The 27,755-nt window shown below is 37.9% G+C and overlaps 4 protein-coding genes across 5 annotated transcripts; 2 read left to right on the top strand and 2 right to left on the bottom strand.

Annotated features, from left to right (window-relative positions):
- Positions 1-167: 167 nt before the first annotated feature.
- LOC134234353 (zinc finger protein 318-like) lies at positions 168-11,548 on the top strand. Its single transcript, XM_062716407.1, has 7 exons — positions 168-406; positions 2,215-5,022; positions 5,234-5,371; positions 5,765-5,867; positions 6,090-6,208; positions 6,541-8,605; positions 11,475-11,548. Exons 1-7 carry the CDS (start codon positions 230-232, stop codon positions 11,546-11,548), a joined length of 5,484 nt encoding a protein of 1,827 aa, XP_062572391.1. The 5' UTR covers positions 168-229.
- Positions 11,549-13,907: 2,359 nt separating this feature from the next.
- Positions 13,908-17,469, bottom strand: LOC134234350 (ankyrin repeat domain-containing protein 17-like). 2 transcript variants are annotated; one of them, XM_062716401.1, is made up of 2 exons: positions 17,359-17,469; positions 13,908-15,961 (listed from the first exon to the last, which is right to left on the bottom strand). In XM_062716401.1, exons 1-2 carry the CDS (start codon positions 17,364-17,366, stop codon positions 14,158-14,160), a joined length of 1,812 nt encoding a protein of 603 aa, XP_062572385.1. In that variant the 5' UTR covers positions 17,367-17,469; the 3' UTR covers positions 13,908-14,157. The 2 variants fall into 2 exon arrangements, with proteins under 2 accessions (XP_062572385.1, XP_062572384.1); XM_062716400.1 differs by lacking the exon at positions 17,359-17,469 and adding an exon at positions 17,180-17,313.
- Positions 17,470-20,304: 2,835 nt separating this feature from the next.
- LOC134234370 (uncharacterized) lies at positions 20,305-21,040 on the top strand. The gene has a single exon (XM_062716430.1). It carries the CDS (start codon positions 20,339-20,341, stop codon positions 21,038-21,040), a length of 702 nt encoding a protein of 233 aa, XP_062572414.1. The 5' UTR covers positions 20,305-20,338.
- Positions 21,041-21,239: 199 nt separating this feature from the next.
- On the bottom strand, positions 21,240-22,896 carry LOC134234368 (solute carrier family 25 member 45-like). The gene is made up of 5 exons (XM_062716429.1): positions 22,746-22,896; positions 22,592-22,635; positions 22,416-22,496; positions 22,045-22,294; positions 21,240-21,920 (listed from the first exon to the last, which is right to left on the bottom strand). The coding sequence occupies exons 1-5, from the start codon at positions 22,837-22,839 to the stop codon at positions 21,463-21,465; spliced, it is 927 nt and encodes a 308-aa protein (XP_062572413.1). The 5' UTR covers positions 22,840-22,896; the 3' UTR covers positions 21,240-21,462.
- Between the last annotated feature and the right edge of the window lie 4,859 nt (positions 22,897-27,755).

The following is a 27,755-nucleotide window of genomic DNA, read 5'->3' as shown; positions in this document are numbered from 1 at the left end:
TATTTATTTATCTATTTTTCTTTTTTCATTCAAGAACTTCATCTGTTCCTGATTGTATGTATCGGATTAGTATAAAGCATATATCCAAATATATCCAAATTTATCAGGTTGCAATTTTTTCTATCTTTTGACAACGGAATGCTTTACGGCATTTCACCCATGCGCAACAGAGGTCTAACTTTCTTTTCGGTAACCCAACCAAGTCCAGTGATTATTAAAGTTACCAAGAATGGTGTTCTCGGGGAGGACGCGTGGTCGCGGATTTGCTGCAAAGGGCGGGGGCATCCATGCAACGACTAGAAAATCGTCATCAAGTTTCGACCGATCACGCTATCGAGATCACGAGCATTCAATGTCGCCACCGCGCAAAAGACCGACTTCTGTAGAAGACCGTCTTGGGGCCAAGGTGGTGGATTGAAATTTGTGATAAAACGTTTTATGTTTGAAATTTCTGCATCATGATATCGTAGATACAAATCAAGTCTTATGTTGAATTGAGAATGGAATTCTGTTAATGTCGTCATTTATTGTTTATGTGTTTTGAAGGCTCTCACTAGTCTCAGTAATACAGAATCAGAATATACTGCTACTCTATTTAACTAAATCTAAGCAAAAAGTACAGACGCTTTATTTCAGGATGGTGCATTTTGTGTATTATGTTTTCTAGGTGTTTCTGGATGCACTCGTTAAAATTAATGTGAAAAATCGCTGAAATTAGCAGGTTTAAAAATATTGTGATATGTTTTACGGTGTGACCGTTGGGTTGAGCACAGTTTTATGCACGGCTTACAGTTCAATCATAGATCGGCCACGTCAAACTGCACGGAAGACAGTCTAGACTGTGATGCCGGAATTTTCGTAGACTGCTGAGCATCTGGTTAAACAATACTACAGATCTTGTGCAATATTCAATGAAATACCTGGTTGAGTAGTTTTGTAATTTTTAAGCTTTGTGCAAATAAAGAAAAGTAAAAGTATCCTGGTAAATGTATGTTTTAAGATAAATTCACTTGAAACCCTAATAGTGAAGGAATTCTGAAAGTGTTGCTTAGGAAAATTTGCATGATGCTGCACTCAGTATTACTGTAAGGATCTGTGTATAGGTCCCTAATATTACTGTATACAAATAGAGTTAAGGTATGGCAATTGACATCTTAGATTTCAAGAGGGGTGGGGGGGCTCCAATGACACTTGATTTTAATCAATATTTTATACACAAAATGCACTGTCCTGAAACTAAGTGCCTTTGGCAAAAAGCAGAGAAAGGATTTCATTGAAAGTCAAATATTACATACAACTTTGTGGTGTATAAGCAGTCCTATATCCAAGTAGCCAACCTTTCCTTTTGTGGGAAGCAGACCTGCTCTGTTTTGCTTTATTTCATCTGTATATGATACATGATATTGTAACTGCTATGAGGGGCTGTTTTAAAACACATAATTTAACAAGTCAGGTCCTCACTCCAGTTTAATTTAAATACCGTATAAGTGGAAATTTTAGTGAAAGCAAATTTAGGCATTTGTCCTTAAAAATTGGTATTCTATATTTAGGAAGATTTAAATCGAGCAATTTTTAAATGATCAGTAAAGAACCTTTTACTAATAAAATACCATTTTTTAAGCGATATTTAATTTAAGCGATCTCAACACCTTCGCTTATACATAATGCCAAAATAAAATCCTTGCTAAAAATTCTGCTAATATGGAACATCCCATTGTAAGCAAAAATATATTGCAAAAAAGGCCCTTTAATGTCCCATATTTTTTAAAACAGGAAATCAGTTACTAAAATCATATCTACCAGTTTCATAAGTAATATTTTCAGCAGGTGCCCATACTGTGGAAAGTAAGGATTGCTAAAAGGAATGAACAAAAAAATCTTGTTATTTTGAGTTTCACATATCATGATTGCTTTAGTGGCCTGCAAGTAAAGGTATATTGGTCAGACACAATTGTGTCTGTATTGTAGATCTTCATATGTGAAAAGCAGAAAGAGAGTAAGATTTGGTTTTATGTAAGTGTAGATGATTTAGCGTCATTAAATTACACTATAACCTTTTAATAAAATGGGTGCAATTTGTCAAGAAATGTTCCAAATAAATTTTTGCCTTTGGAGCTATAAAAACTAAAACTATTGTAGAACATGCAGTGATCACCCCATAGTCTAAATTCTATAGAAACTGTCATTAATTAGTAACTTGCCTGTGTTTTGTAGTATCCTGATGAAAGTCCAGCCCCCCAGGCAGAGTCTCTGAGGATCACCGTCGGGAATGACATTTACAAAAAAGGGTCAGCAGTGGGGAGTCCTCTCTCTGACAGACTGGGTCCCCCAGTCCAGCAGTATCAAAACCCAGACAGTATATATGATCAGGAAAAAATGTATTATGGGGGAGGAGGAGGAGGGGGAAGTGAAGAGAAAAGGGAGGACAAATATAGAAGGGACTCTCCCTCCAGGAGGTACCCATCCGATTCGCGGGGGAGGAGAGATGATAGGGATAGGGACAGACGGAGAGACAGTAGCCGGGAGAGGAGGGATAGGAGGGGGAGCGGTCGAGATCATCATGAGGGGGGTCATGATCGGAGAGACTACAGGAGGGACAACCGGGATTACCGAGACAGGAGGGAGGACAGTCGCGAGCGACATCACAGCAGTGGATACTCCGGACAGTACGACAGGAGGGACGAACCTCACGACAGAGACTACCGCGATCAGTATAAAGGTGACCTCGATAAAAAGTACGAGGAGAGATTCAGTATGGAGAGGCTGGATCCTCAGTATGAAAATAGAGTGAGACGCGAGGGTGACATTTATGACAATTTGTCTCATGATAGGGATGTGCAGGGACATAATTCTTCAGGGGGGTTTTATGGGAGGGGAAGCTTTGAGTCCCTGACACAGCCAGGAATTAGGAGCCCTCCAAAGTCTGAGCCAACACCGCCCACAGCAAAACCACTGAAGTCTATACTTAAAAAGAAAACAGACAATGTGGCACCCCAGGTGGCGCAACCACCAGAAATGGGAGGAGGAGGTGCCTTTGGATTGCCTGTAGAAAGTAGACTGGGGCCACAAGTGGGGCAAGACTATAATTCTGGAAGGCCACCACTTGGACACTCCATGGACATTGAAGACGAAGAGAGATTTCTCTATGGAGAACCAGAAAAGAAAGAGGTCCCTCCTCCATCATCACAACCACCCCCCTGGTCCCAGCCATTTGTAGGGGATCATTTCCAGCCCCAGCCGGGTGGTAGACAGCAGAATACTTTCCCAATACTCAGTCAGAGGCAGTCACACTCCCCACCCCCAGCGTACATCCCAGAGGAACCTCCAGTGTCAGAGAGACAGTACGACTCCTCCGATCTCCTGAGCATCTTCACAAAGAGGCCACAGCCTAGAATGATGGAGGAAATACACCCCCCACTAGCACAGGCAACACTTACACAGGCACCACTCATGCAGGCACCATCCTCACAGGCACCACTCATGCAACCCACATCAATGCAGCAGCTGCCACCTGTTCAGCAACTTCCACCAGTGCAGCAGCCACAAGCCATGCAGCAGCCTGCTTCTTTTGCACAGACTGTGAATCAGGAAGTGAAACAGCAGAAATATGATCCTACAATTGAAAACATTTTAAAGTCTATTGGTTTTGATTTTGAAATGTCCAAACGAATGCAGGAAAAGGCAGGAAGTGAACCCAAGAAGGAGGAGCTTCCACAACAGTACGGAATTAACCAGACGGCCTCATTCCTTGGGGGAGGATTGTCTACCGAGGAAATCGGATTAAATCTGTTCTCCAAAAAGAAACCATCACTTGAAACTTCGTCATCGCTTGAAGATAGAGACAGAGGAAATGAAAGGGCACCTTATGATGGGAGACAGAAAGAAAGCTTCGTGGATCAGGTTTTAAGGAAAGATGTATTCGGAAAGAGGGATGCGTATCCTCCTCAACCAGAATCTTCCGTGCCACAGCCTCCTGTGACCTATGTCTCCAGTTATGCTCCATACTCACAAGGGTATGCTGCGCCTACTTATACCGGATCCTTTATGCCGACACAGTCTGAAGCTGCGAGTTATTCTGCTCCTCCGGCTGTTGATCCATACAGATATCCTCCAGAGTATTCAGTGGCTCAGTCACAGCAGGCTCCTCCAGAAAGCACGTATACAGCAGAGAGAGCATACTCAGCAGAACGAGCATACTCAGCAGAGAGAGCATACTCAGCTGAAAGAGCATACCCAGCGGAGAGCCAGAGGGATGCCAGTGTCAGTCAGGTGTCCCCAGGCTTACCAAAGGCTAAAGAGAAATCCAAAAGAGAAAATCTGACAACCATACCCTTAGAAAAAGACCTCCCTAAACCTCAAAAAGCAGAGCCTACGTCAAAGAAGAAAAATGCTAGGCCAAATTTAAGGGAAATTCCAAAGTCGTCTGAACCAATAAGACAAGTTTGTGAAACTCAAATGAAATATGATAAATCTCCTGTTCTACCAAGCAGAACAGTTTTACCTCCCAAAAGTGAAAGTACAAAGATGCCTGTTCAAGGAACCAAAAGGCCAGCAGATAAAGAAATGGATCAATCTTTGATAAATAAAAAGAGACAGGCAGAAAAACTGCTACGGGATAAGGAGGAAAGACAGAAACGCATCCAGGCTTTGGAAGAGGAGTTAAAGAAACTAAGACGACAGCAGAATGAGATCATGCGCAAAAAGCGTCGACAAAAAGACGGACACAAGGACCCGATTCTTCTACAGAACAGTAAATTACAGGAGGAAATCGCAATGCAGATCTCCAAACTGAGGAAACTCAGCGAGGGGAAAACTCTGGAGGAAATCCAGCCTCAGCAAAAGAAAATCAAGGTGGAAAAAGAGGCGGAGAAAGTGAAAGAGGATGTGGAAATGGTAAAAGAAAGTGAAAGTAAAGAGAAATCTGGAACTCCAGCCATTAAGGAGGAAGTCCCTCCACCGGCAGCCGTCAAACAGGAAGTTAAACCGGAGACGATGGTGAAACAGGAAGAGAAACCTAAACAGGTGATTTTATCAAGAGAAGTAGTTTGTCTGGCCAGTTTGTTTGTAATATTTATATTTTAAAATGAAATTTTCATTGCAGCATTAAAATTGTAAGTCATTGGTAAGTGATATAAAACTCTTTGAAAAATGATTTTTATTTTTAAAGAAAAAGTTGCATGTATTCTGAAATGTTTTACCAGTTTATATATGCAGTATGCTTTATATTTTGCAGATGCCATTCCCATTAAAAGTTCAGAAAACTAAATATGAGTTCTTTGATCCGGGAAAACACTGGTGCAAGCTCTGTAATACTGTATACGACACAGCCCCACAGTTCCTAGAACACACCCATTTTCGTCACAACAAGAAGGTAGAGACGGATACCAGTCAGTGTAAACTGGTTCCTCTACAAATTTGTACATGTATAAAAGCTATTTGTTTTCAGTACCTTTTTTGAGCTATTGTAAGATTTATGAGGATAAAAATTCTTGTTCTATGTATAAATCATAAGTTTGACATGTAGATAGTGATTTAGCAGAATAAAGATGGCGTTACATAGTGCCTTATACATGACCCACTTTAATTGTTTTAATCTTTATTGATACAAAAATACATTTAAACTGCCATGGATTGGAGGAGCTGGCTTTTTGTTTTCTGATTTTTTTTCTGCAATCTGCAAGACGATACTGCAGATATGATTTTTCCGCGAGTTCATAAATAATTAAAACAAGTTTGCGAAACCTCCCCCTTTGAATTTTTACAGTGGAAAAACACAGACACGTATGATAGACCTTGGATCCCAGACCAAATGAAGAATCCTCCTCAGAAGAAGAAAGGACAGAAAGTAGAAGTTGTGGCTCTCAAGGGTATCTGTGTTTATTGCTGCTACAAGATGACAGCCATCTTTGCCAATAGATATAATTAAAAGTCATGACTTAATTTCCTCTCTGATGAATAAGATTCTGTAATATTCAAATAAATAAGTTCTTTGACAAATGAATTTAAAGCATTGAGAAACTTGAGTAACATGCAGTGAAATATTTAAGTTATTTTTATGAGTTGACTTAAACCAGATTTTGGTGTTTCAGGGCCCGAGTTCTTATTCCCAACCAATGGTTTCTACTGTGTCTTGTGTCGGGAGTTCTCAGGGGATGTACAGTGTGCAGACTTTCACCTGAAAACTGAAACCCACCTGTCAAACTATCAGGTAAAGCACAGGGCAGGGCTCGAGCTGTGATTCGCCATTGTCGCCAATTGCGAATTTTTTTCAAAAGTGGCGAAAAGAAATTCATAAGTGGCGAAAATGAATTTTTTTTGATGTACCATGTACAAAATTTGGCTTTTATTTAATGTACACAGATAATCCTCTGTGAAAACTGAAACCTACTTTTCCCATTCATAGCCTTTTCCAGGTATACGGAAACAAATGATGGTACATGTACTATGTGCTTTGCTATCTTTATGAACTCTGTGCTAAAAGCGACCTGGTAAAGAATATTGAGTTATATGTATATTGATTCTACCTTTTGTTAACAACAGAAATTTCTGAAGGACAGTCCTTTCTACGAACAAAGACGGCAGCTCGATCGGGCCAAGGGTCTGGCTGAGAAACAAGAAAAAAATCTGAAGGAGAAAGGACCTAGACCTTTGTTTGGAAGAAATGCCTCTAAAGAGAAGGAAATAAAATCTGCAGAAAAAGCTCCCCCTGTCAATATTGAGCAGTCAGAAAAAGAAGTAGAGGAATTATCAGACGTTCAGAGTAATGCTCAGTCCAGTGCAGCAAAAATAGCCAAAGTGAAACTGTCCTTAAAGAAACCCCCTCCTGCGAACCCCGCCCCCAAGCCAGAACCCAAGTCTCTCCCCACAAAGATGGAAATAGAAGCCTCTCCACCACTGCAGACCCAGAGCTCAGTAGAAGAAGCAGAGAAAAAGGCAGATGGTGAGAAAAAGGAAGATGGAAAAAAAGGGATAGAAATTAAGATTGCAAATAAGATTGGAATTGTCGGAAAAGTACCTGCAAAAAAGAATGCCCTTCTCCCGCCCTGGACACCGGTCACCAGGCAAGATCCTCTGAAGGCCGTACCTGCAGCAGAGGCAGAAAAAAATAAATCAGCGATGGAGAAGAAACAGGTGACAGCACAAGACATTCTGAAGGCCTTGCAGGAAAAGAAAGAGCAGGAAAGAAAGGAAATGGAGGAAAAAGCCAAACAGGAAGCCCTACTTAATGTGATGGAGATTCCAATACCAGAGATGCCAAGCAAGGAAGAGGAAAAACCAGGAGTTACGCAGGACACAAATCCCGATCTCAGCTCTATACAGATTCCGGTCAAAGAGATGCCAAGCAAGGAGGAGGTGGAGAAGCAGGACTCCACGTCTGGCCTCGCTGCTACAGAGATTCCTGTCCCAGAGATGCCAGGGAAGAAGGAGGACAAATTCAGAGGGACACAGGATGCAATATCTGACCTTGATTCAAAACAGATTCCCATCCCAGAGGTACCAAGTAAGGAGGCCAAGCCTGCAGATAAACAGGACTTACTACCTGACTTGAGCTCAATACCAGTACCCAGTCCTCAAAAAACAGAAAATTCAGTGCTAAATGAGGACAAGAATGTAAAAAGTCGCTCTTGTGATATAAACATTATGGATAGTAAACAAGATTTAGAAAACATTGTTATGCCAGAGTCCATACAAACTACAGTGGAGAAAAGCCAGAGTGATCCAGGTCAAAAGATGAAGCAAGAAGATACGCTGAAAGGACAAACGGAACTAAATCTAGATGAAAATAAGACACTTAAGGCTGAAATCAGCATGTCAGGTGATGTTCAGAATGTAGGAGAGGTTAAATGTCTACAGGAAAAGAATTCTATAGCAGTTAACAAAAAATCACAAGAAGACAATCAGACCTCTGTAGCTGAGATGTCAATGAGTGGCACAGCTGTCGAAGTCACTGAGACTGTAAGTATATCAGAAAACACAGGAGACAACGTGGTAAAGGAAGATTCGAACCAGGAGAAACACACAGCAGTTGAAATCACCCAGACTATTAGTGTTTCAGAGGTCAATGTGTCAGAAAATGTTAAAGACAACACAGAGAAGGAAGATTCGAACCAAGAACCACAGACCTGCGAGTCAGAAGATGTAGCTAATGATGAAGACGATGATAAGACCATAATAGACGATGAAGAGACAATGGACAATGATGATGTGTTAGAGATAAGTGACGACGACACTCGAGATGGCGAGTACAACGAGACCATGAGGGTGTCCCAGCGGGCGCGGTGTCGGCCGATCGAGGACGTTATCGAGGTCAGTATGGGTAGCCTTGGTGACGTCGTGGAGGTCGCGGTGGGGGGTGAGGACGACCAGGACCTGGAGGGCGATATAGAGTGCGATGTCGACCAGCTGTACGGGGTGATAGGAGGAGAGTCAGAAAATCTGGACGACGTCTTGTCTGTGGGGCAGGACCGGGGAGGGGCGGGGTGCTTCTCAGAGCTGGGGGTGAAGCCGATGGATGTCGAGGACGTGACCGACGGGGGAGGGATGAACGATGAGGAGGTGGGGAACATCGTGGACGAACTGATGCACAGCAACGGCATAGAAAGTGGTGAGTAAAGCATCAATTAATAGAAAGGGAGAAACATTGTCGCATCCCTGAAGTATAAAGTAAAAAGATAAAAATACATTGTTATTGTTACATTATGGGTACTTATGAAGTATAGCTATGAAATAACACTAGTTCACAGCTAATTGAGTAAAATTACAAGTATGTATTAGTTGATAAGGAAATTATTTCAGTTCTAGATTTAAAAAAAAATGCACTTGATCAAATTTTTTGTGCAGTTTTTGTAATTTTAAGCACATTCAGTTTCCTTTTCATACTCTATAATATGTCTAAGCATTTTTCAAATGCATGATTAAATTCCATCCCCAAATACTTTATATACACGGTACACTAGCATTCATATTTTGCACAACCTTTCATGTCTCTATTCATAAATATAAGCATTAAATTGATTTTTAGCTCACCTGAGCCGAAGGCTCAAGTGAGCTTTTCTGATCAAAATTTGTCCGTTGTCTGTCGTCGTTGTCGTTGTCGTTGTTGTCGTTGTCGTTGTCGTTGTTGTCGTCGTAAACTTTTCACATTTTCATCTTCTTCTCAAGAACCACTGGGCCAATTTCAACCAAACTTGGCACAAAGTATCCTTGAGTGAAGGGGATTCAAGTTTGTTCAAATCAAGGGCCACGCCCTTTTCCAAGGGGAGATAATCATGAATTTGTTAAAAATTAATGGCATTTTTAAAAAATCTTCTTCTCCAGAAGAATTCTGGGCCAGGAAAAATGAAACTCATGTGGAATCATCCTCAGGTAGTGTGGATTCAAGTTTGTGTCAAATCACTGACCCCTGGGGCATAGGGTGGGGCCAAAATGGCCGACACCCAAGTTTTACATAGGAATATATAGGAAAAATCTTTAAAAATCTTCTTCTCCAGAACCACTGGGCCAGGAAAGATGAAACTCATATGGAATCATCCTCAGGTAGTGTGGATTCAAGTTTGTTCAAATCATGACCCCCGGGGCAAGGGTGGGGCCAAAATGGCCGATCCAAGTTTTACATAGGAATATATAGGAAAAATCTTTAAAAATCTTCTTCTCCATAACCACTGGGCCAGGAAAGATGAAACTCATGTGGAATCATCCTCAGGTAGAGCAGATTTAAGTTTGTTCAAATCATGACCCCGGGGGCAAGGGTGGGGCCAAAATGGTCGACCCAAGTTTTACATAGGAATATATAAGAAAAACTTCTTCTCCAGAACCACTAGGACAGGAAAGATGAAACTCATGTGGAATCATCCTCAGGAAATGTAGATTCTAGTTTGTTCAAATCATGACCCCGGGGGCAAGGGTAGGGCCAAAATGGCCGACCCACGTTTTACATAGGAATATATAGGAACAATCTTTTAAAATCTTCTTCTCCAGAACCACTGGGCCAGGAAAGATGAAACTCATATGGAATCATCCTCAGGTAGAGCAGATTTAAGTTTGTTCAAATCATGACCCTCGGGGCTAGGGTGGGGCCAAAATGGCCAACCCAAGTTTTACATAGGAATATATAGGAAAAATCTTTAAAAATCTTCTTCTCCAGAACCACTGGGCCAGGAAAGATGAAACTCATATGGAATCATCCTCAGGTAGAGCAGATTTAAGTTTGTTCAAATCATGACCCTCGGGGCTAGGGTGGGGCCAAAATGGGCGACCCAAGTTTTACACAGGAATATATAGGAAAAATCTTTAAAAATCTTCTTCTCCAGAACCACTGGGCCAGGAAAGATAAAACTCAGGTAGTGCAGATTCAAGTTTGTTCAAATCATGACCCCCGGGGCTAGGGTGGGGCCAAAATGGCCGACCCAAGTTTTATATAGGGATATATAGGGAAACCTTTTAAAATCTTCTTTACAAGTACTTCAAAGCTATGATTAGTGATATTTATATGGAATCATCCTCAGGTAGTGTAGATTCACTATTGTTGAGGTAAAATGTCATTCACTGCAAAAAATGTTTGTTCAAATGATGAACGCCTGGAGGGGGGGGGGGAGTAAATTCAAGCCTGATGTGCTCAGGTGAGCGCTGTGGCCCCTGGGCCTCTTGTTTAGAGATAAATATGATCATGATTGCAGCAAAAACTAATTCTTGCCATGAGCTTTTTGCTAAAATTTGAGTCTGCTTTTTTTTAAAACAAATCCTTTCAAATTACGATATGAAGACAACCTGTGTGTTTTGAAATCCTCACTTTCATTTCTACATTTTTTTTTTTTTAAAAACTTGAGTAAGGGAAGCACATTTAAAGCCTGTAGAGTCAGTATTCCCCTCAAGTAACATTGTTAGCATTAAATCAGTGGAGTTGAAGTTATTTAGTTATATTTTAATTAATATAGAAGATAAATCAGAGATATTGTAAAATATTGCCAGGTCTAAAGGAGTGGATGTCCAGTTTTGGTAGGTATCCATGTACGACACCTGTCAGCTAAATGTTTTATTTACCTGCATGCTCTGTTTGATAGGAAAATGGTTGCATGAGATTCAATGGATTCTTTGTTGTTGAGGGTATATTATGAGATTTTGTTTCACTTCACTGTTCTGTTGTTTTGGATTAAGTTATTTACATTACATTTTAGCCTTTGTTTTCATTGATAATATGTATACCTTGTATAGTTATGAAGAGGAAAATTAATTCCTAATTATTTTTTTCAATTTTTCACCAATTCTAGCTTTTTTCAGTACATGTATTAGCAAGAACTATAGGAAATGCTGAATATATAATTTTATCTTTTTTATGACTTCATTAACTAAATCTAGAAAAGCATGACAAACTTTTGATTGGAGTAAACTTTTAAAACAAAATTTTTATAATTGAGAAATCGAAGATTAAAATATTATTTAAAAGTTCTGATTTTGTTACTTGTTTGATTTTAAAGATCAAGAGAGCATCCTGAGTGGGACGATGGGCAGCGACTTCGAGGTCGTGGACGAATGTGAAGAGGAAACGTGAGACGTGGTGGGGCCAAAATGAGATCAAAGTTTTACATAGGAATATATAGGAAAAATCTTTAAAAATCTTCTTCTCAACCGTGTCATGATTAAAAAGATTGTTATGGGGATATGCGTGACAATAAATGTGGTATAATTGTTACTATGTATATGTTGGCGGTGACTTCGAGGATGTAGATGAGTGATGTAGTGAGACAATTTCCATGGTATAGTTGTGAAAATGTACATGGTACTGATGGCAATGTCTTTGAGATTGTAGAAGAGTGCAATGGGGAAATATGAGGCCATAAGTGTGGTAAAATTGTGAAAATGTACATGGGAGTGACTTTTGGGTTTTAGATGAAATTAATGAAGACACGCGAGATGATAACCATGATATAATTGTTACAGTGTTAGATGTCGGCATCCACGATGACTGTTGCGGAAAGATGTGAACATTTAATCGTGGTATAATTATTGTCAGCCGTGAAGTTGAAGATCTCAGTGTTTTGTTTGTTAGGTCTTGTGTTGTGATGACTAGACATGACAGAAAGCCATTTTAGGATTACTCTATCAAAGCTCTGGAGATGAATGTTTGTGTTGATTTGTGAGTTTATAGGATAAAGACGCATCATGTCTATTTTGTTCCAAGTTGTTAAGTTTTTATAAACTATTCTATAAACTTGAAAGTATGCACTTTTTTTTCAAATCAGTGCTTCATTAGAATCTATGAATGGCAGTTGTGTTGAATGATTTGAAATTACAAATGCCATTTTTTACATTGATCATATAAATCATTTTCATTATCTTCATTTTGCATGTTATACCAGAAATCCATGATACATGTAATGATTATCATTGTTTTCTATTAAAATCATATCACCAAATTGACCTTATCTTGTTTATTTACAATCATGCATGGTTACAAGTGTAATGGTTTGAGCCGTAGATATCAGCCTGGATAGCTCAGTTGGTAGAGCACCTGACTAGAGATGCAGGGGTCCCGGGTTTGATTACCAGTCCAGCCACATCATTTTCTCCCTTCCTGTTACACAAGGAAACTTAATGTAAAATGTAATGTTCAGATATCTTTGTTGAAATAGAGGAATATGTTGTTTATAATTGTGCAAGGAATTTTGGGACGTCAATATAGTGGATTCTGCTGAATTTCAACTAAATATCCAGTAAATTCTGCCTTGTATATTGGCCATGAAAAAAACCCTCTGTAGACACAGTAGAATTTAAAGATATCTAAAATTGGAAATCTGTAACTATTAATGGAAACATTTCAAAATTATTGGTACCCAAAGGAAGGTCTTGTCATAAGGAATACACATGAAATACGAAAGCACAAGTGCTAATAGTTGAAAAGGTATAGCCAAGACTGAAGTTTTTAATAAGTGGTCCAAACTCTATTGTTAAGGTCAAAAATATATTTACCCAATGTCCCAATGAAAAGACTTGTAACAATTAATATACATGTGAAGTATGAAAGCACTTGCACCAACTGTTAAAGATATAGGCAAGGTTAAAGAGTAATATTTGTGAAAGTGTGTCAAACTCCCAAGGTCAAAGTCGAATTTGGTGGTACCCAAAGAAAGGTCTTGTTTCGATGAATAAACTTGTGAAATATGAAAGTCATAGTTCCATCCACTCAAAAGTTGTGAGCAATGTTAAAAGTTTTGTGGAAAAGCAGATAGACAAACAGACAGACTGCAGCAGTGGCGGATTTAAGGGAAGGGGCGCATCCGGCGCGCGCCCCTAACATTGTCAAAGTTAACGTAAATCACAGTTTCGTCTAGAAAATGTAAATATGTCTACTTGGTAGACCTCATTTTTACCCTACAAAATCTCTAGAACCCAGGAGATTCCGGGGGCTTTGTCCTGGACCCACTTGGGGCCTCAAGGCGGCCCCCAGACCCCTTGCCTACTTTTGGCGCCCACTCTAACTTCAACTACTGGATCCGCGTTTGTGCAGAAATTCTATACCTCCGAAACTTCGATTGTTGGGGCATAAAATGTGTTTGCAAACCTTTCATAATTTTGTGTTTAAACTGAAGATGGTCATGAACCACAAGACTCACCTGAGATCCCTTTCAGTCAAGATCTCAAAAACGGGGATCCCCCCCTCCCCTTTCCAAATCAAAGACATGATTTCTATTTGTTTTATTAGACTGTACATGTGATGGATTTGGAAATCTAATTTTAGTAATAAGATTTTTTGCGGTAGAAGATCAAAGGTTCCTTTAAATAATGAAAGCACTAGTTTTTTAATGGTCTATCGTCTTTCAGAAATTTCGCTGTGCCTGCATAGCTGAGTTCGATAAAAAATCAAATGACGATTAGAGTATTCGTTAAGATATATGGCATAAAAATAAAACTTGTATACATGCATTGTTTATTTTATCGTGTTCCCTAAACAATGTGGGGAAGCTAAGCACATATAGTGTCCAACAATAGTCAATATAAAATATGTGTTATAAAATATCTCCATTTCGTAATTGATACATTTGTAAAGTGATACTGAGCAAAAACACAACATTCATATTTATAAAATAACGAATAGTTAAAAAATAACAGTTTTTTGTTAATATAGCAATAAATAATATAAATATGACTATTAATGATGCTTTAGTCAATGTCAAAGTCACTAAACAACAGATACTCCCGTAATGCTGTTGGGAGTTTCAGAAGTTTAATATTATCCTGGATTTTCCCGCCACTTCCAAACGTTTTTCGGATTCCTCTACGGCAGTGTTCCATCAAAGGTCTTGGAGAGCTGGATATTTCACGAACTTTGTTTTTCATTTCGTCTTCTATAGTTGTCATTTTTTCAAGAGTTGGGAGGTGGTTCTTCAATATATTGACTGCTTCCTCACAGTAAGCACTGACTAGCAAGCGGAGCACCTGTTCCTTCTTCTTGTGAACAGCGTGTTCGATTGGGTTACAGGGTCCGCAGTAGTTACTCAAAGATGACTGGGTCCCAAACTTGCAGTTTGCCCGTAAAAGTAGTTTAACCGATTCTATGCTGAATCCGTCCACAGCAAACCATAATGGTAACGTGCCCGCGTCGTCTCCAACATTTGGATCCGCCCCATGTTCCAATAAGATGGCCACAAGCTGCGGGCTGTTGTAAAACACGGCTTCGTTAAGTGCCGTCATACCGTGTAGTCCGCGGACGTTCGTATCAGCACCAGCGTCCAGGAAGAACTTGACAGCTTGTATTTGTTTGTAATTCACCGCTGATATCAACGGAGTCATTCCGTCTTGTTTCTGAATATCAACACTGAAGCCCGCGCGTATTATTTCCTGACAACACGGAACACTTCCACCAGTGGCCGCAAAATGCAGCAACGAATTACCATTATTTGGTGTTTTATTCAGATCTGCGCCTTTTTCTATCAGAAATTTTAGAACTTCAGTCTGTCCTTTTACTGCTGCGTTGTAGATAGGGGTACATCCTAGGGTATCCTGGGCATCAATATTAGCACCCGACTTTAGAAGAGCTTCACAGCACTTCAAACTCCCCCTTTCTGACGCCCAGTGTAGAGCTGTCCGTTTGTTATAAGCAGCCATATTGACGTTACATCTCCGTTCGATTAGAAAGTTAACAATGTGCTCATGACCATACAATGCCGCCATCATGACAGGCGTGAAACGTCGAATGTCTTGGGCATCAATTTCTGCGCGTGCATCAAGCAACAGACGGCAGCACTCTAAATCGCCATGTTGCGCTGCAAAATGTAGCGCCGTTGCAGCACTGTGGCTCATGCGGTTGACGTCACATCCATACGATAATAATAGTCTCATGACTTCAACGTATCCCATCTCCGCTGCGCAGACTAAAGGAGTGTTACCAAACGTATCTTCTTCCTCTAGATCGGCCTTGGCGTCCAGCAGCAGCCGACAGATTTCTATGTGGCCATTTTCTGTGGCACAATGAAGTGCAGTTCTGTCATGGTAACCACGGCGACGCACGGAAACATTTTTACCCAGAAGACACCGGACGATTCCTATATGGCCATTAGCTGAAGCCACAATCAAGGGCGTATCTGTGCGGGAATTTTTTGCATTAACATTGGCTCCCGCAGCCAAAAGCATATTACAGCATTCTATATAGCCTTCGCTGCAGGCGTAATGTAGAGGCGTGTTTCCCATTGGTCCAGCCATGCTGACGTCAGCGTCCCAACGTAATAACATATCGACAACTGAAGCGTGACCGCCCCTAGTGGAGAGCGTAAGGAGGGTAAATTCTTCGTCATTGTGTATATTAGGGGAGAATCTGCTGTTCTCTAGAATAAGGGCGGCACAGTTTGCCTTTCCACTTCCGCAGGCAAAGAAAAGACAACTCTTCAGCTGCTCTTTAGGAGGAAGATACGTCTGTAGAATGTCCTTTACCCTCTGTTCATCTCCCGTCACCACGGCTTCCTGGAGACTGAATAGAAAATCGTGACTTTAATAAAGTTCAATACAATTACATTACGTGGTGTTAATAGAGTGTATGGTATAAAATGCCATTTACAAGTACATGTTTATTATCTAATAATTCTATTGGGAGAAAGTATACTGTAGGAAGTCAAAGTGAGAAAAGGGCACAGACTAGAAAAAAAACCCAGATTCAACGCCATCAATCAATAAAGATTAAATATTTATAGGAGTATCATTATTCTACATTGTATTACAAACAGACTATGTACATATTCTATTACTAAAATGTAGAAACTCATATGTATACATGGCTCGTAATAAAAGAATTACATCCATAGAAAATAATTGTACTAAAGAAAACATTTCCAAAATTCTTGAATTCGTTCACTGTATATACTAAAATTTCAAATATTATTTTCAGACACGTGGGTATTTTACTCCCTGTATAATTTATATACATTAAAAGATGAAAATTTTCAGTGAAATCAAATTAAACAGATTCAATAATAATTATGATTTTCATAATTATATTGTGTTTTTAAAATGTTTCCCATGACGTTCGTGATTTATCTTAATTAGTAATATTTCACGACCGAATATTTTTCAAGCTGTTCAAAATATTTATGAGATTCATACGAAATACACAGCTACATACGAAATCATAAGAACAAGTTCTGCTTGTTTAAATATCTAGCTCTCCCTACCTAGTATCGTTCCCCTCTGTATATATAATCACAAGTTATCTTTCTTCTTTAGATAACTTAAATTTATTGCACCTAATTACAAGAGGTTGGCGAGTATTTTAATGACGGAGGAATCTCAAAGGGAAACCATCTCAGTGCCAAGTGAGGGTGTTCTTTCATCAGAAAGACAACACTCCTCTCATGTGATTCACTCAGATAAATCTAGCTTCACGTAAACACACTATACCCAACACGAAATATCGGTCCTGTCAACATTGGCTTCCATCTCTAGAAACTCAAATAATATTTTCTGACAGTTATACAAAAAACCTTTTGACAGAAACCGAGTGAACATTGCAATCTTTCCGATAAATGCATTAAAATTTAAGGGGGTTCTTGACGTTAGAAGAAGTAGGTCGTCTGCTATATAAATTAAATCTGTCTGCCATAAGCAAAAGGGAACCAATACGGAAACAACTTAATCTCTAACAACCATATCAAATGAAAATTTAAATTCTTTTAATCTTAAGGCATATTTTTACCTGATACAAACACCTCGATCTTCATCACAAGGCTGAAAACTCGTCATAATAATACTAAGCCTACGTAAACTTGTCTAGGCTCAGATAATGTTCGATAACTTAAAATCCTGAATGAAATAATGTAAATCGTTCACCAAACCAAGTAGAAAGAACAGTGAGAAAGAAAACAACTTGTTTACCTCGACATCAAGAGTCTTCTTTGTTCTGTCAGCCTCACATCGCGATGTAAATGATAATGTTTATCACCTCAGTATCTTTGTATACATTATTTAGAACTTACTTCCGGTTTCCGAAAGACAGCCAGAGAGGTTCCGAAAAATTGCGGGAAAATCAAATATATAATGTACTCATGAATAGATTTGCCTATCCCTCAGCCCTTTGTATCATGTATACCACAAACTAAGTCATAAAATTTATAAGTAGGTTGATGCAAAGGGCGAGATGGGTTGAGATAGAAAGAAAAAATGCGTACATGCATCATACGCTATGTACAAATAAAAAGAGTTTTCAGTTACAAGTAAAATAACGTCGTCTCTCGAGAAACTTTTTCACTCATGAATATGAAGACACCACCGCTAGTTTTACTTTATTTTGTGAGAGCAATGGCGATACAAACCATAGGCATCTGACGAATGGATAGTGTACCCTCCCCCCCCCCTTTAATTTCTCAGTGAGAATTTTATATCAGAAACACTTTTTAAGATTATATTATTTTTATATATACCGTTTTTACACAGACATAAACTTTATTTCCATTTAATATTTTGTCAACTCATAGTATGATAGTAACAATTCATGTAATAAAATATACACACATGTTTAGTGTAATTATGAAAAGTCATTGTTAATAATTATATTATACAGAAACAAGTGCCCGTGATACGTAAGGGTTTTAAGACCTATTTAACCTGCTTGAAATTGGTATCAGATATCGGAAAACACGGTATGTTTTAATATCAAAGACCTATTTATAAAGATGCTTCAAATGATTTATTTGACACCAATCGATGTCACAGAATATTTATTTTCAGGAAGATGGATAGCTTAATTTTTTTTCTTCACTTAAAAAGTTAGGCTTGAAAAAGAGAAAAGGATAGAGGAAAAGAAAAGATGTAAAACCAAAGAAAAGATGTAAAAGAGAAAACCACTAATCTGTCTCTAAAACACTATTTGTAGGATAGGGGAAGGGTTGTTAGTTTGTTTGTCATTTGATGGCATCGTCTCAAACCACGGTCTGGAGTCCGCATATAGCTATCTCCAGAATGGGGGAGGATCGTGCATTTTAGTTGTGGTTTGCGACGATGATTTGATGGCAGATTAATAATTAATTTTCATCATTTTTGGAATAGGGAAGCGCATTGAAGTGGTAAAATTCTCCGTTTGGACCAAAGTTCTGAGTCGATTTGAAGGTCAATTATATATAATGACACGCCCATATTTTCAGAAAGAGAAAGTAATATTTTTTTTAGGACATCCCATTCTTCGAAACAAGCATATGAGTTACACTGAAATGCTTTAAAAAAAAGAGAAGGGAGTTAGAGGTTAAACACAAATTGAGAATATGTACATATTTTTGAGAAAACCACAACACATGTTTTGGTCGACCGTGTTTACTCGGTGTTTATTTAGATCCTCAATTTGATTGGCTATTATATTTACGGAAAACCTGTTCTACAGGTATTTGAAGAAACAACTTGACCGTTTTATCAATTTCTAAAGAAATGGCGTGTCAAAAGATAATTAATTTATAGCATCATTTAATTTTTTACCACTTCAATGCGCTTCATTGTAATCGGTAAAATTTACAAACAGATCCCTTGAATTGAAATTCTGAATTAAATGGCCGTCCTCTTTTCAAGGCATCCACGTTTTTCTTTCGTAATATATGTAGATTCAAGTTTCTAAATTTGAAATATGACCAAGAAAAGAAGCTTATGTTGGAGTATATAGAGCCGACTTTAATTTTCGTATTTTAATTTAATCTTACTGTATCTCTCTCTCTTTTTTTTTTTTTTATTAAATTGAAAGAATATAAAAATTCGTTTAAATGCATTGTGAATTTACCCTTAAAATTCTGTATATTCAGAGGACATTCTAATTTAGACTCGAAAAAGGGATCAATCGATGCAGATAAATTATATTTCCATTAATATTATAAATTTACAAAGAGATCAGAAGGTTATCAGTGGAATTAAACAATAATGAAGTCATTTAAAAAAGCACCTAAGAGTAAAGGGAGGTAAGCGACGTAACCCCTTTATATCTAGATTTGTTCTCCTCGGCCCAGTAATTTCTATAAATAGAATTCTATCATGCAAAAGTTTGGGTACTGCATCACAACAACACCTGAACCATTCTACATTCATTGGCAACAGTGTTAAAAAATATCTAGAACTATAAATAAAAGTGTATAATAAATTTATTAATAAGCTGCCAATTAGACGAAGGATCAAACTTAGCGTGAACAAAAGCTACCTGAACATTAATATTAATAAAAGAAAAGTTTAATAGGTGAAATATCAGGTGAATAAACGAGATTAAATCACTCCATGCCGAAGTGCTTTAAGGTTTCTAAACGTGGATTTAAAACTGACACATATATTTACAGATTTATATTTTAAATCCGGATTAAATAATAAGTATTAGTGGCACATATAACATACACTTGTTTGTTCTTTTAGTTCCCAATTTTAATGGATACTTTTAACTTGTAATTTAATTCGCGATTACACAGTTCATAATCATTGTGCAGTAGTGTGCTGCGGAGAAAATGCACATATACACGTTCTTCTTACGTTCGGGCAGTGTTCGATGAAGATTTCAGTTTATATTTCAGTGTAGACTTGGTAAAGGACTACTTGATTTTTTTCCACGCTTTTTAGACGTATATAAAACAGGGAATTTATGTAAGTATGATCTGTATTGTATAAGTTCTCTCCCCCTTTTCACTGTTAATAGGACATATTTTTAATCTAGATGCGTGCAAATGATATACATGACATACATGTTGAAAAATTGATTTCTTTCAATAAAAAACGGAAGACCTACAAAATAAATATCTATGTAATTCTAATGTATGCCATCGCGCTAAAATATATATTTTTAAAATAATACACCTTTTCAGAGAACTACAGATGGTGAAGGTAGACAGTGGTAGCCATGTCGGATTTGCAGAATTTTCCAAAACTTCAGGACAAGCGCCTTTCTTTGATAGGGAAGCAGACCCACCGTCTGAGAAAGACCACGTCAATCAACAACGATAAACTTAAACACAAATGTGTCACGTATAGCAAAGCTGTTGACAGAGACAAACGCAGTTATGATTTTAAGATGTGGCAAAGGAGCATGCCCCATAAACAATTTTACATTCACTCCAAGGGGACACAGAAATGTCTGAAACGGATACGGGACCAGGTTCCGGATTTGGATGACGAGAGCAGCCTATATGGAGTATATGGCGGTGTCTCTTTGAGAGATCTGCAACCACAGATAGACACAATTATCAAGGATCAGCATCCGAAAGTACGCCGCATAAGGAGAACCGAAAAACTCCTCACTGACGGCAAAACTGATGGTCGTATTCTGGATAATAAAGAAGCCCGAGGGATGCTGGAAGCAATCCTTAACAGACCCTCTTTCCCGCCAAGACGAGAACGAGGCATGACTCTGTATATCCGGGCAACAAGAAGACCCTCGACTGTGGACACCAACGAAATAACCAGCGCCGGGGCACTGCGACTTCCGCCAATTGCGGTGTCTAGAGAGAATACGAGGTCGGGTCTTGTGTTCCGACCGAAATCTAAACCCATCATGTTGAGAGATCCTCCGAAAAGATCCACCACATTTGCTTTGGGTCTTTAGAACAATTTGTTTTGTTGTCGTTATCGTTTTAATTAATAGTGCAAAATGTGCAATTACTTTTTGGTTTGACATCTATGATTGACATTTTCCATCAATCAATGAAAACCTCAACAGCATGTTATTCTAAATAAAAATGTAACATATATGTTCAAGGATCTTTAATGTGAACGATACTAATTGACTAGAAGTATTCCTAGCTTTTTATTGGTGGAAATTAGAAGCCACTTCTTTCTGTTTTCGAATGTTAGGTGGACGTGGATGTGTTCAGAATTTATTTTTTGATGATGTATGTTTTTGTTAATGAAGACATAGTGCTCTTTTAATACAAGGACGTGACATTTTATTGCTGTCTTGTGTCTGTTTCACAACTTTTTCGTTTATTCTGTGGTTGTTTTTATATATCATAACATATGCATCGTGAACTACGATGACTCCAAATACTTCATGGATTGTGAATACATAAGAAACGTCACAGCATTGACGGGAAACGCCCTTAAACACGTGATTAGACATCCCCTATAAAACACTCCGAACCCCTCTTCCCTGTAGCTTTTCACTGCACAGTCTATTAACCCGGAGTATTCTCCTATAAAGTCTGCCTGAAACCGGCTCTTCACGACATCGAACGGAATAATGGATGCCCACGTGATTGTTCCCGCGCATCCTCCAGCCACGAGATCTGCAATAACGCCTCGGGAGTCAGACCAACCAGAAGTCTTCATCCAGTGGGATAACACTTCGTAAGTCAGTCCGTACAGACCGTAGCTTGGCACGTCCCTCCAGGCCATGGCCACGCCTCCCTTATACAGTCCCGTGACGCCATGCTGTCTCACAACATGTCTTATACAGTCTAGGGGACCCTTGAATGCTTTCTGCTTCCCTAAACATAAAATTGTTCGTGAAAAAAAAATTAAAAACATAACATGGAGGTTTCGGAGATTAATGTGATTTCTTAAGAATTAAGAAGTATACTTGTGAAGCATTGTGTATAGGGTTGTATGTACCTGAGTCGGCGGCGTCCCTGGGAATCTGTGACTGTAGCACCACCTTGACGTAGTCTGTGGGTATAACTGGGATCAGCTGGGCGGCCCCTCCCGCGCACCCCGCCAGGTAAATGTTCAGGTAGGAGGACTTCCTCATTGCCCTGTCATCCTCTAAAAACTTCAGGGTGTTACCATAAACACCGAAGTAGACAGAGTTCACAACGCCGTACGACAACAGAGGCGTGGACATCCCACGGAAGAAACCGTGAACCTGTAAATTACACAAACAGCAACTCAAAGAGACCATATTCTTCTTATCCGGAACTGTAACATAATTTCAGACTAACTGAGCTAAATCGAAAAGATGAATCAAAAATATAACTTGATTTTACCCATCCAGTTTTGTTGATATTGAGCGCTGCGGATATAGTTCCACTGTAACGCTTGTCGTGTAGCTGTGTTTGGAGCTGAACCTTCAATAAAATAAACCAGAATGTTATGTTTCAATAAAATTGTTTCACAAAATCACAGATATCTGAATTAGTTATACTTAAGAATGAAGTTTCACCTTAGTCGTGTCAAATGGATGGCCCACGATTATACCTGCCATACCTACAATTCAAACACAGAAATCAAATCTTAGAAACTGATCTTTGTGTCTACATGTACTTGCTTTAAATTCTTTTCCATTATTAGAATTTTTTTTATTTACTAATTCAAACCTCCAATTGCCCCAGCTATATAGTCATGGAGCACATGTTCGTTAATGATGGGTGCGTCACGTGGTTCCATGACGTCACTTCCAACGTCTGCCATGTTTTGTACAAGTAATGGACGATTTTAATCATTGACCTCTAGTCCTCCGCATGATCTCGTTTCTTGAAGTTAAAAAGAAAAAAAAAACATAGACAAAAAGTTTAGAGTCAAACTAAGCAAGGCAGTGATCCCGCCACCAAAACTTTAATTTTCATCCCTTTTGGGAGAAAAAATGATTTCAATCCAGGTTACATGCACAGTAACCTGAGTGTAATTTTGCTTCTACGGCTTTGCGAAATGGTATTCGAATCATTATCGGACTGTCTTACTTTTTAGAAAATATATATAAGTTGTAAATCTCAATCTCAAGGCGATTTTAGGAATATATATTTAGTTCTTTAATGGTAATATTTTAAGATGATGCGTTTGATTCTCGTGTAACCTGACCTTTTACCGTTTATTAGAATTTGTTCACTTGACATAACTATCAACACCGGTGTTATGCTATGATCATTTCTTTAAAGTCATATATTTTTTTTAATTTTACCTTCTCCACATTAGTTATCCTATATAAAAACTAGGGTCTGTTGGTACAGGACAATACTTTGGACAAATGTCTATGAAACTGAAGCAATATTCAGATGGCAAACAAACTAAAAAAAGACTTGATCCGCTTCCTGTTTTCTATAAAAAGGAGCGGATCAAACGATACATAACACCCGGTATTGGTTCTGTCATACACGTGCGTATTGATTTGTTTCAATCAACGAGGCGATATATTAAGACAAAAAGAATTTGCACATTTTACCAATTTTCGTCTTGTTACACGATAATTAATACAATATACTGATCGAACCGCAATCTCTCAATCAATTAAATACACACACTTACTAGATTTCTCCTGTCACTTTATTTTGCAAGACCCCCACTTCCGGCTCAAAGTCTGACTTGGGAGGATAAATACACTACAATCGTTCATAGATACAAACTCTGGTCAAGCGTAGATCAAACCTGCTAATGAAGGGACATATTGTAAAAACGGCAAAGTTTCTATATCCGCCCCTGTGTCAGTCTAGTCGTGTAGTTTATACATACCCTGGGTCATCGTGATAAAGCGCTTTGTGTAAACACTGTCAGTAGTTAGTTTAAATGCCTTCATGAAAAGAATTTCTTTTGAGTTTTGTTTAAAGCCATAGCATGGAATTATATTCTTTGGAAACTATAATTGATGTGCCTCAGTCTATATATTCTACAGAACCCATGAGTTCATGTTTTATATGTTTGCATGATGATACAAATATAACTTGATTGATGTTCAATATCTTACTGAATATACAAAGTTAAAAATAGATCAGTTTTGAGTAAATAATTACTATCTTGACAACAATAAAAGTCCGAAATCAAAGGACTTTTGGTCCCAAGTCCATAAACTGAGAACAGATTTAAAAGTAAAAATTTCAAATTTATTATAATTCTTGAAAAAGTTTGGTTATGAAACAAAATTCTTAACATTTGTATATTACACACAAACCTACATTTTATGCACATATATATGTTAGAAAGAACCCAAAGATCAGTATCCAAAATCAAAAATTAGACTTAAGTCTGTTCTCAGTTTATGGTGTAGGTCTGTCCTGCTATTAAACCTTGCTTAACAAACAAAGGCAGCTATGTGCAGAAGGAGAACGTCTATAATCACTCTTGTTAGGAAATGATGATTAAGAAACTGTGACCAGCCCAAAATAACAGAATTTTTTTCATAACTGCTTTGTAAATGTAACCAAAAAATCTAAGTAGTTAAAATTAAGCCTTGCAAGATCAATTTGTTTGCCATTAGACTTTCTCAATTTAAAAATCTTAACGTGCTCAGACCCTATATATATATATATATATATATATATATATATATATATATATATATATATATATATATATATATATATATATATATATATATATATATATATATATATATTCCCGGAATCGGGTGAGTGCCATTGATACAATATAGAGGTGTTACTTGAATATAATTGAATAAATAGTTATAAAATAATAAAAAGTACGATAAAAACATTTCATTGCATTTGCCTCATAGTTGATAGTTGGCGATAGTCAGTAAAAAAAGGCATAAAGGTTGCAGGTTGTAAGGTGTCTTTTATTTTCGGTATATCGAGCTAACGTAAGACTGTGCATGATTTTTTTTTTTTTTTTTTTTTTTTTTACATCCAATTGTCGACTGGAAAGCAAAAATTATCTTCTTTCTTGTAGAAGATTTTAAATAAATTCTGTTTCGAATGAACATTGAAAAAAGAAGTGAATTATATGCATCCTTTTCGATGAAATATTTAAAAAATTATCTTAACACATGCCAACTAATCGATATGAGTTTTGAAGACATTGATCGAAAATCAAATCGGAAGAAGAAAAGAATCTATATGACAATGTAAAAGAGGATGCTTTTGAAAAATATAACGGCAATAAAAGTTAACACGACGAGCCTTATAACTTAAGCTACAAACAATGGATCGGGTTTTAAAAGAATCATTACATAAACATTACTGGTGTAAAATGAATGTTAGGCTAATGGAAAAATCTTTTGGTCACATAAATAAATTATTACGCTTATACACGGAGCATTGAATATATGTATTTATAAATAATTTAACTTTTTCTGAAAAAAGAATCCTGCTTGAACATTAAGACGTATAACCAAAGCAGATAATTCACGATAAACCGTATGATGAATTTCAGTTAAAAACTTAGTACCAACCCGATACATTTGATTAACTAATAAATATTCTTGGAATATAAAAGAATACCGGTAAAATAAACTTTGAGTTCCGCATGAGCGAAAGAATACGTCCATCATATCCAATCAAACTATTTCCTGAATCACACCGTGCTTCTCTCATCCAATTACACCATGCTTCTATCATATCCAATCACATCATGCTTTTCTCATACAATCACATTATTCTTCTCCCAACCCATTACATGTGCTACTCATCTAATCACAACAGTCTTCTCTCATCCAATCATAACATGCTTCTCCCATCCAATCACATTTTTTTCTCATCCAGTCGTATCCTGTTTCCCTCATCCAATCACGTCGTTCCTCTCGATCTAATCAAATCATACGATGCTTCTCCCATTCAATCACAGCATGCTTCCCTCTACTAATCATATGATGTTTCTCTCATCCAATCATAAGATGCTTCTCTCATATCCAATCACACCATGCTTTTCTCATCCAATCAAAAGATGCTTCTCTTATTTAATATCTTCATTCTTCTCACATCAAATCATACGATGCTTCTCTCATCCAATCACATCATGCTTCTCTCATCCATGCTTTTCATCCAATCATACCATGCTTCTCTCATACAATCATAACATGTTTGTCATTTCCAATCATATCATGCTTCTCTCATCCAATCATTTCGTGTTTTTCTTAACTAATCACTTCATGCTTCTCTCATCCAATCACATCATGTTTCTCTCATCTGATCACATCATGCTTCTCTAATCCAATCATTTTATGCTTCTCTCATCCAATCACATCATACTTCTTTCATAAAATCACACCATGTTTCTTTTATCCTTCACATCATGTTTCTCACATGCAATCATATCATGTTTCTCTCATCCATATATATCATGCATCACTCTTCCAATCAAACATGCTGTTTTGCAAGTGAGTTAAGGCTAAATATGACAAGGCTAAATATAAGGCAAAGTAAGCTATGCCCTTGCACTTAAGCAATATTGTTGATGTTCCTTATAAACATGTGTAGTAGAAGTTGATGACGTCATAATTTGACGTCATAATATGCACTGGCAATTTCATGTCGTGAATAAACAAAGAATGTCTCAGAAAACAAGTCTTAATTTTTTCTGTGCGGTAAGTATAGGATTTATGGGTTTTAACAAGAGATTTTGCTTAGAAACCCCACATACTTAGCCTTTATTCACTTGCGTCTCATCCAATCACTTCATGCTTCTCTCATCCAATCACATCATGCTTCTCTCATCCAATCACATCATGCTTCTCTCATCCAATCACACAAAGCTTCTCTCATCCAATCACATCATGCTTCTCTCTCATCCAATCACAGCATTTTTTGAATCACAACATGCTTCTCTCATCCAAACACATCATGCTTCTCTAATACAATCACACCATGCTTCTTACAACATGCTTCTCTCATCCGACCATACCATGCTTCTCTTATCCAATCATACCAAGATTCTCTCATCCAATCACATCATGCATTAATTCCTACATCCAATCAAATCATGCTTCTCTAATCCAATCAGGACATGCTTCTTTCATCCAACCATATCATGCTTCTCTCATCCAATTATACCAAGCTTCTCTCATCCAATCACATCCTTCATCTCTTATCTAATCACATCATGCTTCTCGCATTCAACCCTTTATGCTTCTCTCAGCCAATCATTTCATGTTTTTCTTAACTAATCACTCGATGCTCTCTCATCGAATCACATCATGCTTCTCTCATCCAATCATTCCATGTTTCTCTTTTCTATTCACTCTACTGTAAATCACTTTTTATTCGCGAGAACTTTATTTTCGCGTAATTAGGTGAGGCAGTGTGCTCGCGAAAATTTAATTCTCGCGTATAATAGTATTCCTCAAGATAAGATAGAGTATTAACCACAATTCGCAAAAAAAAAAATTCGTCTCGCTAATAAAGAGTCAATGACTATCTCGCGAAAATAAGGTGTCGCGAAAATTTAGTGATCTACAGTATATCATGCTTCTCTCATCCAATCACATAATGCTTCTCTCATCTGATCATTTTGTGTTTTTCTTAACTAATCACATCATGCTTCTCTCATCCAATCATTTCATGTTTTTCTTAACTAATAACTTGGTGTTCTCTCATCCCATCACATCATGCTTCTCTTATCCACTTAGTTTGTCTGCTTAATATACAGGGGAGGAATACTAT

Source organism: Saccostrea cucullata, unplaced genomic scaffold (genome assembly GCF_032062105.1).
Source record: "Saccostrea cucullata isolate Sc308-1 unplaced genomic scaffold, CSIRO_AGI_Scuc_v1 ctg575, whole genome shotgun sequence".
Classification (NCBI taxonomy): Eukaryota; Metazoa; Mollusca; class Bivalvia; order Ostreida; family Ostreidae; genus Saccostrea; species Saccostrea cuccullata.
Note: the sequence above shows the minus strand (reverse complement) of the source record. Positions and strands in the feature narration are given on the sequence as shown.